This window comes from Penicillium cinerascens (genome assembly GCF_028974065.1).
Source record: "Penicillium cinerascens strain IBT 15544 chromosome Unknown contig_9_segment0_segment0, whole genome shotgun sequence".
Taxonomy (NCBI): domain Eukaryota; kingdom Fungi; phylum Ascomycota; class Eurotiomycetes; order Eurotiales; family Aspergillaceae; genus Penicillium; species Penicillium cinerascens.
In genome coordinates, this window is record NW_026695296.1 from 2,660,378 (window position 1) to 2,677,133 (window position 16,756).

The 16,756-nt window shown below is 38.8% G+C and overlaps 2 protein-coding genes across 2 annotated transcripts; one reads left to right on the forward strand and one right to left on the reverse strand.

Annotated features, from left to right (window-relative positions):
* Positions 1-10,485: 10,485 nt before the first annotated feature.
* N7498_007850 (DUF3435 domain-containing protein) lies at positions 10,486-12,991 on the forward strand (the record flags this gene model as incomplete). The annotated part of the gene is made up of 5 exons (XM_058454912.1): positions 10,486-10,775; positions 10,847-11,081; positions 11,154-11,476; positions 11,528-11,916; positions 11,967-12,991. 5 exons carry the CDS (start codon positions 10,486-10,488, stop codon positions 12,989-12,991), a joined length of 2,262 nt encoding a protein of 753 aa, XP_058307161.1.
* An 840-nt stretch (positions 12,992-13,831) lies between these two features.
* Positions 13,832-14,284, reverse strand: N7498_007851 (uncharacterized protein; the record flags this gene model as incomplete). Its single annotated transcript, XM_058454913.1, has 1 exon — positions 13,832-14,284. One exon carries the CDS (start codon positions 14,282-14,284, stop codon positions 13,832-13,834), a length of 453 nt encoding a protein of 150 aa, XP_058307162.1.
* Positions 14,285-16,756: the final 2,472 nt, after the last annotated feature.

Here is a 16,756-nt window from a genome sequence, read left to right on the forward strand (position 1 = left end):
AGGCAGTCAAGCTCTGGGCCTCTCTTCCCACGTATAGGAGGCATAATAAGGTAAGAAAGACTGCTATAACGCGTTAACTGTAGCGTATATGTTAGCAAGCGCGTTGAAACGCGAGGTGTGGTGTACTAATAAAGTAGGCGGTATAATAAAGCGGTCAGGCTAAAAGTGGATCCTAAAGTACTCGAGGTCAAATACTTATGTTACACCACTGTAGGTACCTTATATCTAAACTTTTAGTGAATAATAGAAGATAGCGAAGTAGTAGTAGGCGTTTGAATTTTGCGATTATATATAACACTAGGGTTTATAACCCTAATTACTCACCTACCTTAAGATCCCGTGAGGAGCCCGTAAGTCTATAGAGGTTGCTAGTAATAAAACTATAGATAAGGCTATAAAATTAGCCGCTTTATAGGGAGTGGGAGATTCTCTAGAAGATATAGGCGTAGGCTTAGAGAAATACTTTATCTAGCTCGCCTTCGCCGCGAAGCGAAACACGCATAAGCGTATTAAGGAGAGATAGAAGAAGTAGTGGGAGAAAGAGAAGACGGCTAAACCAACAAAGTACCTAATTAAGGCACTAAGCTATAAGGCCTTAGAGCTATTTAAGGGACTATCTAAGCTATATATATCGATTCTTATTTAAATAAGGTCTAAGCGTATTAGCTTAGGGCATTTCTTATATAAGATCGAAGAAAGGGAAATAGATCGTTATAGCTATCACTAAGGATCTTAGACACTAAGATATATCCTACTTTAGTGCCTACTATATAATAGTCTATAGCGAACTATACTAGATAAGATCGCTTATATCAATCTTAGTAGCACTACGGAATATAACGCAATTATATTATACCTATATATAGCCCACTACGCTACTATAATAATATATTAAATAAGTCTCCTAGGCTAATTCCGGAACGCTAAGCTAGAACTAGATAACGACTATAAATAAATTGGCCTTATGGCTATAGGGTAGGTTATAAAGACGCTATATATTTACTAATAAACACTAAGACTAGGCCACTAAGAATAGCTAGGATACTTAATAAACACTAATTCACTACGTACTATAACTAATTAAGAATCTAAAGCGCTAGGAGTTCCCTAGGCCTAGAGAAAAGAACTAATAAAAGAGGGGCAGAAGTATGATATAGGGACGAGGGGATATAGAAGGAGTGATTTATCGTAGGCTTTATTACTTTAGGTTTAATTTTATATAGGCTTTATTATATATAGGATTTAGATTTAGGATACTCTCTACTATACTAGCCTCCTATGAGAGACTAGTTTTTCTTTATACGACTATTTATTATAAGCCACGAGTCTAGAGTAGACTTAGTACTTACTTATAGGTGACCCTCTAGACCCTCCACCCACACCTCCTTTTTATAGGTGGAGGGTCCGACTTCTAGACCTTGAGGGTCGGATATAGAGGTGCCCGACCCTCCGAGGGTCACTTTAAGGGTCTATACGTGACTAATTTTAGGAAAAAAGTGACGTTTTAGGTGTTAATCCACTTAGTCATTTATTATAAAAAGCTAAGGCGTGTCCTAAATAGGTAAAGCGTGTCTTATATAGGTCGGTTGGACCCTAGCCCTTAGAGGTATAGGTGGAGGGAGGTTCCTAATCTTAGATCTATAGGGTGGGTGAGTGCTAGGTCTAGTCTAGAGTTAAGGACACTAAGTTCTACTTCGGATTTAGACGAAGCGCCTATATAGCCTCGACGTACCTAGTTAGGCTCTATTAGTTACTATACCACTATAATTAATTAAGAATAGAGTAGACGGAATATAGGGGCTAGGGAGGTAGATATAAGATACTAGAGAAGGAAGACTAGATATAAGATATAGGGATTCGCGGGATTCGCGGGATTGGCGGGATTAAGGGCGTTAGATATATCTATTTATATTCCTTACTATACTAGCCCACTAAGGGCTAGCTTTCCTTTATATAGGGTCTCGTTCTATAGATATAACGTTTAGGATACTAAGTTCTGCTTCGGTTTAGATAAAGCGCCTATATAGCTATAACGTAACTAGTTAGGCTCTATTAGGTTAATTAAACTTTAATTAATTAATTAATTAATTAAGCCCGTAAGTATAATATTATACCTAGAGTCTTATAAGCCCTTTCTCGCTATACTTTCTATATAATAATAAAGCCGCTATTATATAGATATAAATATATATTATGATTAAGATCTCTACATTCACCTTTATTAGTATATTTTATACTATTTTACTCTATCTCTAAGGGTCTTTAACCTCTAATAATAGCCTCTTTCTAGGACCTTTATTTATTATATATATAAAATAAGGTCCTATAGCTACGGCACTAGTTTTCTAATGACTATTAAAAAGGTAGACGATAGTTTTAAAACTTAGCCTCTTACGTTTTAATAGCTATTAGAATTTCGGATTATATAGCCTATTTATTGCCCTTTTTGCCGCCTATCAAAAAGTTAGTAATCTTAGGTTATTCGACTTAACTTAAATTCTCGATTGTTAATAATACCTCTCTAGATCCTTATTACGTCTTCTAGATTACTAAGCTCTTTCTAAAGTACGAAGCTTATATAGATTTCTTTTAGGGAATTTCTATAGTTAACTCTTTTCGCGTTATTAACTAATTCCTATTAATAAATTCCTATTATTCCCTAATAGCCTAGGGTTAACTAATTTCTATTATCTATTATTTACTTATTATTAACCAATTCTTATTAAGCGATTTCTATTATTAATTCTTTTCTTATTATTGCCTAGTTAATTAGCGTTAACTAATTTCTATTATCTATTATTTATTTCTTATTAACTAGTTCTTATTAACTAATTTCTATTATCTACTATTTGCTCCTTATTAACTAATTCTTATTAACTAATTTCTATTATCTACTATTTACTCCTTATTAAATAATTCTTATTGATTTATTTCTTATTATTACCTAGTTACCTTTAACGAATTATTTATATAAGTTATAATTCCTATAAATTTTCTCTTCCCTTATATTCCCTTCTCTCTATCTCTAATTACTCCTTATTAACTAACTTTCGCGATATCCTTTTTTATAACTATTTCCTTCGCTATAATAAATGCGCCACTAATCGAGCCACTAAATAAAGACTTCTACCTAGATTGCGTTAAGCGCTATAATAACCTTTAGGATATAAAACGACTATTCTAAGTAGAGTGCCGCTATATTAGGCCCTATCTATTATTCCCTAATACTATTAAAGGCACCTACCTTAAATACCTAGCGCTTATAACCCTCTTTAATAATAATTTTCGCTACTATTGAATAAATAATAAGGAATATAAAACTATAGCCACTAAGCTTATCTATAATCTAAACACTAAGTTCGTTATGGCTATTATTATCTATTAACGTCGCTACGCTTATAACCTAGATAGATTAATTCATTTCTAGGCGACTTATATTACCTTTTCTATCCCTCTATTAGTATCTACTACTAAAGGCTTACTTAGCGCCTTATACGCGAAGGACACTATAAAGCCCCGCCTCTAGTGAGGGGACTATAGCTAGTATATCTAGGATATAGCTATAAAGGATTTTAACTATATAGGTATATAGTTTATCGACGAGTATAATAAGAGTATATATTCGAAGGGGAATATCACTTATATATAGGACTAGATCCGAGAGTTCCCTTTACCTCTCTAGGAGAACAAATAGATAGTTCTATAGTTTTATAAAGTAGTAGTTTATTCTTAGTTATATATACTCTAGGATCTCTAAGCGATCTATAATATTATCGATCTATATCGAACCTATAAGTAGCTAAAGTGAGTGCTTTTTTACTTTATCCGCGATCTCCTTTAATACTCACTCTTAGTATAGTCGAAAATCAGCAGAAATCGTATTAATAATTCTATAGATAGTTTTACCTACTAAGTATTTAAATTATAAAGAATAGTTAAGAGAATAATATAAGTAGGCATAATATTCTAATAAATAATAAGGGTAGTAGCACCGCTGTCTCTAGCGCAAGATATAAGGTAACTTAGGCTAAAGCCTTTATAGGACACTAGTATAACTATCTAGCCTAGACTCTCTAGTGTACTACTTAACTTTCTAGTATACTACTTAACTTTATTAAGACCACTACTCTAAGAGACACTATATAATTCTCGCTAAAAAACCTAGGTATACCAAAATCCACTAGCTTAATAGCACGCTAAGTAATGAGCTGCCTATATACGCTATATTTATACTTATACCTCCTAAAAAGACGCTATAATACGTAGATCTATTACGTTATTTTAGGCTACCCTATCCTATAGGGGTAAATGTAGTTAAATTGACTATAGTTTAGTTAGTAGTCGTTAATATAGAGTTAGGGTTTACAAAAACAATTAACTGTAGTATATTTTGGAATTGACTGCATTAAGGTTCCTATCGTTTTTTTACATTTAAATTTAAGCTAGTTTTAAGTTAGCTATTTATTTAGATTTCCCCTAAGTTTTAAGTCTATTTAATAATTTTATAAAGGGGTTATAGAGGTATAAATCTAGGGGTTTTTTTGATAGGGTACGGTCGGCTAGGCCATCAGCAATATTAATAAACCCTATCACTAACCACTAGGTGATTCGTTATCTACGCACGAGTAGGGATTATCGATTTAAATTTTAGGGGATATATTTAGGGGTTCCTATTAGTTCCTATTTTCAATTTTATTAATATTCGAGCTATCTCTAGCGATAGGGTTTCTATCGTATCTATCTATTATATATTCCACATTACGAAGTATATATCTACGTCTAATATAAGCGAACTATAAGAACCCACTATTATTGACTAATATTTTATTCGTAATAACTAGTGGGGAGTCGCTATTTATCGCTAATATAAGTATAGCGTAAAGCCCTATAATATAGTCCGCTATTTAACTAGCCCTAAAGGCACCTATCGTATTAGTAAAGATATTATATAGTAAGTATTATATATTATTAAGAATATCGCTAAGTGAGATAGTGTATCTAACGATAACCTCGTTTTACCTATTAACGTAGAATATCCTATTCTAGGGTTAACTATATATAAAGATAGGTTATAATATATAATATATCACGAGGTTTTCCGTAGTATAGGCACTATATAATTATATTAGTATAAGGAGTATTAATTTACTATATATAGCTATAGAGGTAAACCACGACCGTCTAAGGTCGCTATAGGTAAGTAGAGACGAGAGGAGGCTATATAGCGAGTAGTTTACTAACGAGTTTTCCGTAGCAAAGTGAGGTCGTATTATATCTAGGTTCGCTAGCCTAGGGCTATATATAAGCCTATCGTACTTATTCCCCTAGCGAGCTAAGTAGCCTACGCTATAGACGAGTTAGAAGCTATATAGACCTAGTAATAGTAGGGCGAGACGACGATCTAGCCTAGGGCCATCGACAAGGCTAATCTATAGTTAGATCGCACTAGATAGGCTATATATTTACGTAAGTAGACGCCAAAGTAATTATAGATATATATTGAGAGCCTAGCTAAGGATATAGAGGGTCCTAAGGCCACTATACGCGTGATTTAGGATACTATATTAGCTATTGCGTAGAAAAGCTAGAGCATCACTAAGTAGGCTAGATATTTATTACGCATCGAGGCCGCGCGCACTAATATATAGACTATCCCGACGAGGCTATTATAGGCGTATATATATATTAATACTAAGTTAAAACGTTACGTCGACCTATAGTGTCGTATTTTAATATTTTTTGCGCGTACCTAGGTAGACCACGAATAGGATAGTCCTATATACTAATTTAATCGCCGACAACGTAGTACGTAGGATAAATTATAGCGTGCCACTATAGGTCCCTAGGGCTAGTCTAAATCGCACCCTACCTATATTCTAAGCGAGAAGCTAAACTAGTTATAGCCTATAGAAGCCTATTATATAGTATTTATTAGACATTGACATAACCTATGGGTTGGGTCCATAGGTCGAACCCAACCCGTCTATAGATAGGTCCTAGATAACTACCCCAAACCTATAGATAGATTAGGTCTAGCTACCTATAGATAGGTTAACCTATAGGTTGCTAAGAAACCTATAATACTAGAATATATAATTTGCATAATTTATATAGTATTTTACGTATTTGAGTGGTAAGGTTTAGATAAAATATTATTAGATTAAATTAGGAAGTGAAGATAAAGTGAATAAAGAGTGAAAATTAGTTAAATACTAAACTATTTACTAAGTTCGAACCCTTTATATATCTAAGGCGCCTTCCTTGCCCTTCTAGAATGCCGTACCTAGCTTATTAAGGGTAAACCACTTTTATTATTATTACTTTGCTCACTTTTATAATTAGACAAAATACACTTTCGTCTCTTCCCTACCCTTATAAATAGCCTCACTTTATCCTCGCCTTCCTTAGTATCACTAATTAGATTAATCCCTTCTAATATAGGTGAGATCTTTTTATTTTTACCTTCTTTAGGAATCTCTAGAGCCTAAGCTAGTTTAAGCTATTCGTCTTCTATCTTAAACTAAGTAAGGCAGGAGAATATTATTAAATCCTAGATAGTGGTTAAGTTTAGACGACCTCTATAATAATAATAAATATTATAGGCTAAATTAAATAGCCTCTCTATACTCGTACTAATAGTAGGGATAGAGAAGATATTATAGGCTACTTATATAAAGGTAGGGTATTCCACTTAATAGTCCCTCTAGAAGGCCTAAGGGGTAGTGTATATAATACCTAGAGAGAAAGAGAAGTAAGAAAAAAGGGTAAAGAGGGTTAATAATAAGCGAGGAAGCCTTAAATTAGGAGTTAAGTAGACTTAGGGAAGGAGTCGATTAGACCTAGGGAAGGAGTTAATTAGACTTAGGGGAGTAGTCGCTTAGACTTAAGAATATAAGGGATTAAGCTTGAAAGAGGAGTCGACCTAACTAAAAAGGGGAGTGAAGGAGACTTAAATCAAGAGGCTTATTAGCTTAAAGATACTATGCGAGTTTATCCTAATCTAGGGTGGTTTCACCTTTATCTTTAAGTAACCGATTAAGCTCTAACCTATATATATAAGCTTTAGATAGAAGGGTATAATCCTCTTTGTATTAATAAGCTTTAATCTAATCTTAAAGGGTACTATAGTAGTATTTAGCCTATATCTAACCTAGCTTAGAGTCCTCTAGGCTATTAGACTATTCCTTACGTTTAAAGTATTATAACTTATCCTTTAGTGCGAGGATAGTGCTATATATATATATATTATTAGTCTTAGGCTAATTAGTCTTTATATAGTACTTATAGAGCTTCTATAGGCTTACTTTAAGAGCGATAAGTATCTATTACTTCTATTTAATCTATTATTTATTAGAATAAAAGTAAGGGAAAAGTGAGAGGGAAGTAAGAGCGTACCTTCTTTTTTTTAAGCTAATTAATTAACGCCTCGAGGTGTTTAAATAGCTTATTATAAAGCTTAAATACCTAGTGGATAGTTATATCTTTTATTTTTAAAAACGTGCTTATATATAGAAAGAATAGTCTTATAAGGTAAAGAAGATAATTAACCTAGCGCTATTCCTCTAAATTAAGCTTTAGGTTATCTAGGCACTTAATATAGTAATACCTATTAAAGTAGGGCTATAGTCGTTTAGCCCTTTATAGTATTAGATAGGTGGAATTCCACTAAGTTTAGATATCCTAAATAGGGACTAATCAACTAGGTTCTATCGATTAAAGCTAGAGGAACTCTATACGCCTCTATAGACTACTATTAATATATATTATAAGCTAGCGTACCCTATTAAGGGTATTTATAATATCCCCTTTCTATCCTCGCTAGATAGAAGCCCTCTATAGCTTATTAGTCTATACTATATCTATTATATCGTTCTTTAGCTTTACTTTAATCTAATATAGAAGCTTATTAAGGCTAAGCTAAATTATATACACTATATATAGAATATAAATAATAGAGATATCTAGATAGGTCTATTAGACCTTATTAAATATTATCTTATTATTTAACGTATTATTAGTAGTGATAGCTAGAATTTAGTCTTTAATCCTATATCTATTAATAACTATATATAGGGCTAAAGTAAGATTTTCCCTAGTATATATACCCTCGAGGGGTTCGAAACTAAGTAGGATCTACCTATATTCCTATTATTTATTAAGGAACTAACTAGTAATTACTATAAACGCTTAATAAAAGGGCGACGTCTAGTAGTTAAGTATAAGTGATAGCTTTACGTCTAACGGAAGTATATCTAGTATATCTTACTACTAGACCTAGATAGTGCTTTAAAGATAATAAGTAAGGGTTTTACCTATTTAGAGGATAGGGAGGGAAGGGGCTTCTTAGGTTAAGCGTAAAAGGTCTCGAAAGTGCTAGTTTTCGATAATCTAGAATAGTAGACGAAGGCTTATAATTATAACTAAAAGCTACTTCTTTTAGTCGTTTTCGTTCTATATATTAGGTAAAGTAGCGTATAGAGCCTAGGGATTAAATAAAGAAATATTAGCCTTACTTCTCTTTCACTTTTCTTTTATATCTCTTTCACTTCTCTTTTACCTTATCTTACCTAGGTACGAATCATCGCCTAAATATTTATCTATTTCTACTTATTATTTAGTAGATATCTTTCTCTATACCTTATTATAATATTCGTCCTATTTCTAGGACTATACGCGTAGATCTAGCTATAGTCCTTATAGGTAATATATAGTTTATTAATAGAGATCTCTACGCCCTATTTAAAATATATCTAAATCTTAGATATTAAGCCCCTTTTATCCCACTAAGGATATTCTACTCGTAGTTTCTACCTATATATTATTATAAGGCACTATTAGATAAATATAGCCTTATTTATATTAGTCTATAGGATATAGTTTCTCTTAGGCCTAACGCATTTAAGGATTAATAGGGGCTTAGTGGTAATAGGCGTAGTAGACTAGCTTTTAGGAACTAAGGAGGGTAGGATAGAGAAGTAGTAATTAGATAAAAGAGGGTCGATACTATCACTCGTGATAGAATTAAAGTGTTCTAATAAGGATCTAGCTATAATAAGGCAAAAGAACATAAAAGTAAGGTGAAGTAGGGAGGAAGTAAACTATAGAATAAATAGTAGGTAAGACTATATATATATTAATTAGTTATAACGCGTATTAAGTAGGCCCTTTTATCTAATATTTTTAGTCTAAACCCTAAGCCTAGACCTATATACCTATTCTATAGAATTAATTTCTCTAAGTCCGTTTAATATTAAGTCTTTACCTTCACTACTTACGTAAATTAAGCGTATAAGCTCTCAAACTCGGAGAATATATAGATAGATATCTAGGTAGTATATATAAGAAAAATAATTACTTAATATTTAAAAATAGGTAAGTGAAAAATAAAAGAAAAATCTCTAGTGGAAAGTGATAGTACACTTCCTTATAGGAAATATATATTTCTACTCTACACTATCGAAATATACACAACCACCCTAATATAGACGATAATAATTAGTCTTCCTTATGCGACCGATACAAATAGTACTTATCTAGATATAAATAATATTATTTTATATAAATATATTAGGGAAGGATGAAAAAAGTGGTGATAGTACGCGTTTAGACCAGAATAGAGGTAAGAAACAGTAAATAAGCTAAAAATTATGCAAAAATTCTAGGCTAAATCAGGCCAAATCAGGCCGAAAATCCTAAATTAGGCAGGATTAGGTGTCCATAAGTTGCCTATAGGTTAGGTCAACCCAACCTATAGACAGACAAGGGTCCGCTGTCCAAGCGTGGGCAACCTATAGGTTGGGTCATAGGTCGAACCTTCGACCCATGGACAACCCATGTCAATATCTAATCCTTATAGGGGTGGAATTCGGATACGTAGGAGCTTCTATCGCCTAATGCTAGAATTAGGAGGGATTCGCCTAAGCCCGACTATACTCTTTATAGTGGGAAATCTAGTAATTCCTGCCTTTCGAAACGAGCACTATTTTATTAAGTAACAAAGTGCGCCTATTAGGGGCTATTAGTTATCTAGTAATAATCGTTCCCTCTCTTCCCTACACTTCTATACTTCTATAAACTAGATGACGGCAAAAAGACGGCCAGAAATGGCCGCAAGTGACGCCGTTTTTGGCCGCCTATTTGCCAGCTCTCCTGCCACCCACCCGACCACTGCAGGCACGCACCGTCCCTGGGCCCTCGGCACGTCGCAGCCACCGGGTTCAACGGCCTTCCTCGGAGCCTTGATACCCCGTCCCCGAGGGCGCCAAAAAGGGCACCTCCGAAAATTGTGCTCTTTAAAAACAGCGATTGTACTTCAATTCCTCTCTTCTCCTTGCAGGTGACTCTTCTTCTCCCCAATATCTCAGCGACGAGAATCTTTCTTGGCCTTTGCCTCAGAAACATCCCGAGTCTTGCAATTAGGCCGATTTTAAGACCCTCTCTCAGTCAGGCCCACTTGTCCTGTCGTGCACTAAATTCTTTGTCACCATGGGCCGCCACTCTCGCCAAGCTGACTATCAGTCATCCAGCGACAGCGAGTATTCCGAGGGAGAAAGCATTGCAGACAGCAATTCTGACACCGACCTGACGGAGTCTGAGGATAAGGCCGATCAACTACGCCATGCTGGCGATGCGGCCTTACTATTTGCCGACAATGAACACACCCCAGACTACTACATTCAGCAACTTCAAAACTTTGACGAAACGGTCTATACTCAGGAAGATTATGGAAAGGGCACTACGGCTCTCCTCAACCGTGTTGAGGAGAAATGGTCCCAGTAAGTTCTACCTCCTATGCGTCAACTTGCTTACTCTTGGAATTTATTGAAACTATATATTTACTGTCAAGGTTCTGCTGTTTTATTCGAAAGGATCCCAACGAGGAATACCACCGTATATCGATTCCGATTTTGTACAGTTTCCTCGAGTGGGCTCTTAACTTACGACGCGGTAAAAGTGGAAGAAGACTCCCGGGTATCAAGTGCAAAAGCTCTCTGGACACGTTCTGGAAAGTATTCCGACTAGTCTACGAAAGATCTACTTCAAATAAGATCGACAACAAGATGAACCGCCGGATGCGTCGAGTATACGGACCCTTATTCCCCCGCCCAGCCGGCCCCGCCTGTTCTCTGAGACTGATTTGGTTCCGATTCTAGGTGATTCGACGGTTGGCCAAAAAGTACAGATTGTCGATCTCAGGGCGAGACAAACCTCCTATGGACGTCGAGGATCTGGCAAAAGTCGTGGAGACCACCATCAGCACAACCAAGAAAAAGTTCGGACATGGCCGCCACCGTATTGAGCTTGGACTGTTCTTGCAACTTGCAGGCCTCACGACAAACCGACCGCAAGCCATTCTCAATCTGCGATATCGTCATATCCAAGTGAGCCTCCTCCGTGATCCGCAAGGCGGTCCACATCGAATTGTGATTGAGTTCACATTTGAATTTACTAAGGAGTGGCTGGGTGCTAAGGACTCGTAAGTACGCTGAAGTAGTCGCGGCTTTTTTTCGCTCACATGATCTTTCAGAAACACGTATATCCTCCCCGAAATAATTTTCGATCCTTCCTTGGTTCTCAGCCCGCACGTGTTCCTGTTGGGACTTCTCTTTGCAGACCGAGCCTTCGACCGTGTCGACGGCGAAGAGGTACTTGTCCTTGCAAGTCAACTTCCCCGACTCCAAATTCGAGATGGGTGTAATGAGTTGCGGTTACAGCTTGACCCAGCGATGGATGATGTGCCAGTCTTCCGGATATCTGAGCGGACTTTCGATGGAATCAAAATCTCACCCAACAAACTGCTCCCTTATTCCACTTTGGAGCCATGGGTCAAGAAGATGGGTGTGATTACAGGGATTCGGCAGGTGACACGGCCTTATAGTTTACGATATGGTGCGGGAACAGCTTTAGACAGTAGTGGTGAGTTACCTGATCAATCTTGTCATGTCAATGAATTGAGCGTCCTTCAGGTTCCGTCAGCGATTCACTTCGCAATCTGGTGATGCACCATGCGGATACACGGACATTTTTGAAATTCTACCTCAGTAGAAGAATCAACAAAAACCTACCCGCGATTATTCGCGGCCTCGATCCAGAGGAAGACATTATGCGCGCGGCTTGCCGGATGAGCCGAACTATCGACCCAGATAGGCCGCAAGAGCTAACAACCGAGCAATCATCTTCTGTCAATCGCCAATCGGAAATTGCAGATTTGATACGCCGGCGCGATGAGATCAGTCATGATCTAGGGCGCCCTCTGTCGAGACACAAAGGAACACCAAAGTACGAGATGTACAAGAAACTAAACCAGGAGTTAGCAGGAGCCAAGAAGCGGGCACAAGACACGTTACTCGCAAAAATCCAAAGCAAATATGACCGAGAGCAACCAATGCTTGAGATAAAACGCCAATTATCCGGTACTCAGCCAGCGAAGTCTACGATTAAATTGCTGGAGTGCTCCACAGAGGTCCCTCTCCCTCAACGACGACTAATAAAGAGCCTTTTGACTCTACCTCGACCAACATTACAGGAAGAGATGGCTCGTCGGACAGAAGCCATCGATGCAGTGGCTGCTTATTGTGAATTCCAAGAAGGCGACACCTGCCGTTTGCCACGGAATAAGCGAGTTGAGAACCGAATTGCTGAGACCAAGGTCTCTGATGATCAACCGTTGGAAAAAGAAGCAATGGATATCAGCTTTCATGCAGGAACAACACTCGAATCTGCCCTCCAATCTGTTGTGACGGATCACCGGCCCTTGTTTTGCTTTATATGTTTGGGCCAAGCGGACCTGGACTTTTCTTGCCGTGTTCAAAAGTTTTCCTCGCATGGAGATGTCACCAAACATATCAAGCGAAAGCATTTGAAAACATTCATGAAAAGCACGATTATCGCATGTAATGTCTGTGATGAGAAGTTCACTGAGGTCATGCATTTTCAGCGGCATGCAAATGATTCTCACAAGACTGTTACGGGGCCTCTTTGTGGCAGATAGACCGATGTGCAGATGTTTGACAGAGTACAGCCATTAGAACAGTCTGCTTCAGCTCAATTAATTCCGCGACGTGAAATTAAGTGAATCAATGGATTTTTCTACGGTATGATTTAACTTGAAACTATTTAACACTATATGTATGCTAGGTAGACCGAAATTTGCGCTAGTAAAACGAGCATACACAGGTGTAGGCAGAGCAGAAGAAAAGTCGAATCGGGGACATATGTTCTGTATATACGATAGGTGGGGTACTGTAAATCTCTCAAAATCTCTTTTAGGGTCCGTAGACTATGTGGGTTGTAGTAAACTTCATTGAAATAGAAACTTGAGTCGATGTTGACTACACCTTGAGCATACATGGAGCATACCTGGAGCATACCTGGAGCATACCTGGAGCATACCTGGAGCATACCTGGAGCATACCTGGAGCATACCTGGAGCATACCTGGAGTCAAACATTGGGAGGTACAGGAACTCATCTAGCCGGTACAAAATGAGACAGTGTTTCTCACAAGCCCCATAGCATGTTCAACGTAGAAGAAAAAGTTTTTGATTGGGTCAAAACGTGTCTTAGGAGCTAGCAATTCCAACCCAAACTGCTCGGACGTGAAGATGAAATACAGCTTGACGTCGTACATAGACCAAAAGTAGTGTCTGACTTTTCCACAACCGTGCCATTTTGATTTCAGTACATTTCGTTCAACTTGATATATTCTCATTAAAGTTTTTGAGCTTCAAGATAACCGAATGTGCATCTTCAAACTGACTTCGTTGAACACAACGCTCTTTGCATTAAGAGGAAACTGAGGGCGGAGCTTGCTGCAGTTCAATATTAAAATTTCATTCGCCGGCTTCGGAACATCTAGGGACCATACCGCTGTGTCGGCCGGGGCGGTCCTGGGACAGGATTCGGAACCGCTGGCCGATACTGGCGATTGGCTCAATACAGCCATCCTCGGACCGGTTCGTGACCCCGCAGGGAATGTCGGTGAAAAGCCATTGACAGTGTCCACCAAGCACGCCGATCAGACCCAGATGAGGAAAACGCACACCACGAGCCATGCAGACGGCAATGCAGAAGATCTTAGGCAGGGCGAGCGTCTTCGCCAAGTGACGCAAAAGCTGGTGCATATGCGAAAGCGCCGTTGGATGTAAACTGCAGGATTTCCAGGATCGATGTCGCCACCGTGCTATGCCGAATGTACCACCAAATCCTTGGGATTTCATAAGGACGTTGGATGCATCGCGAAAGTGTAGACCCACGCAAAAATGCTGCTGCTGCTTCAAGCACATCTGTTCAAATTGCGTTTCGGTTAATCGGTTAATAAGTTACGTAGGCTCCCATTGCTGCACCTCAATCACACCAAAACTATCTCCCCAGCTTCATTTGTCTGTTGTTGACCAGGGGTGGCGCTCACGTTGCGTTCCGCTTAGGCCGCCGTTCAAGAAAGGTGCTTTGAATCTAATTAGCTGGATCTAGAAGGTGTTCAACGCTAGTTCGAACGGCCTGGTCGTTACCCCTGCCATCTAGCCCCGCACCTGTACCCCCAATCACACCAACGCTGTATCTCCACCTTCACTGGTTCATTTTTGATCAGGGATAACGTTTGCGCCGCATTCCGCTCGGATCGCGGTTGAACATAGATACTTCCGGTTCAGTGCAGCTGCATGTTGGGATCCTACCAACAGTCTATCTTCCGCCTCACTGGTCCATTTGGGATCAGAATAGTTCAAGTTGCGGTTAGACCGCGGTTGAACATAGATCGTGCCGGTCGAGTGCAGCTACAGCCCGATCATGCCACCCGACCCCTATAGCTGCATCTCGGATCACACCAATATAGACCCTCTACCTCACCCACAAGCTGTTGATTGAAGTGGGGCGCCACTTGGGCCGCGGTTGAACTGATATGTTCTCGATCGAGCGTAGCTGGAATTCGTAGAATGCTTGCCCGACCAATTCAGCGTTAACCAAGCCATGCGGCCTCCACAACTCTATCCGACATGCCACCAACATTGTCTCTGCCGCCTCACTCGTCCATTGTCGATCAAGCGGTGTAATCTTGCACCATATACATGCCTGAACATTAGAACGACATTTACAGTAACCCCGCGACGGGCGCGAAGTCGCGTTCGAAGAATAGAGTACGGGACTAAATAAGTCCGTGCCAGTACACGAATTGGTGCTTTTCCCCCGTTTTTTAAACCCTGAATAGCTAGGAAAATACAGCCTTCTTGTTCGACGGAATTTCGGCTTGATCGAGAGCGATTTGGTGGCATGGTGCTGTGAAACATTTTCATGGTTCATCCAACACTGGCAGAAAGCAATAATTTCTCGTACGAGATGTGGCCTGAGGATCAGAGTCCCAAGTTGGTCAAGAGATTTGGATTGCAGATTTCCAAAAGAAATTGGAGAGGAACGGGGCTTGGCAGAGACAATCTGCAATTAAGGATGTTGTTGGCACAACCGGAACAGCATGATCATTTCACTGACTATGCTGCATCTTCAGAGGTTACCCATACCAGGATCCCTTGGATAAGCTTGTTGATACCGACCGCTTTCCTCACACTGAGCCAGTTTGCGCCATTGGTCTTAGTAGGTCTGATTTACGAATTGGTCGATCAAAATTTGAGTGGGGATAAAGACTGCCAAGATTGCCATTGGCAGCGGAAGCAGGATCATGCAGGAGATCCACGTAAAACAAATACTGTAACAGATTGTGACCCGCTTTCTTGGTCAAGACACCTCGCGGTCTCTTATCTCCGGCTAACATCACATGATCATAGAGCATGGCTAGGAGGTTTTTCCGGTCGCCCGTTAGGAGAATTTAAACTTGCATTTTGTGGAAATTCCTCAAATTTGCGTGTTAAATCGCCAATAACACATGCCATGGGAAGCCTAAATCTGAACCTATGAGCATTTACCAGAAATTTGAGTCTCACTATCTATGGGCCTGTCGAGTTGTCCCGAGACGATGACTCCATCTCCAGTTGAGATTCGAACATTGTATGGACCAATCACCCCTTCGAAAGATATTTTTCTGCCAGTCAACTCTGCCATGGCATTATAGGAAATAGAGACAGCTGAGCCATAGAAGGAAGGGGCTTCCTGTAATATGGTACCACTGAAAGAACAAAGAATGCCGTCGATGCTGAATGATGCTTTTATTCGACGGTTCTGGTTTCGGAGCATTTCTTTTCCGGAATACATCTATTGGATGAGGGTATTAGCTAAGGTTAACCGAAGCACAGGTAACAGCCACATAGCTGTCTGGATGACTCACTTTGTAATGGAAGCAGAGAGATGAATTTGTAGATTTTCAGCTGTGCAGAGGGGATCGAAGAGAAAGGGTGCGGTGATTGATTACATCGCAAGGACCTGGGTAGGTGCGATGTAAATTAAATAATGAAATGCCCTCAATAATCTCTTGGGCATCAAGAAAGGTAAACCTTCATTCACCATTCTTAATTCATCACTCTCACAACTGTCGAGAGTTCATATTCATCATGGGCAAAGGTACATTATCCTCCAGAATGAAATCCTCTCTCATAGTCTAAAATAGTGACTGTTGCTTTAGTACCTAAGATACTCTGGAAACATCTCGGGATATTCGTGGAAAGTGATGAATTGAAGGAGGGTGATGAATTGAGGGAGAGTGGTGATTGATAATTCTGTTGGTACCTGACGAACGGACGCCGATGGTATTTCAGTGCTATTTAAATATCATTCCATTCTCTTTTTCTTTGATACTGGACACAATATCCACC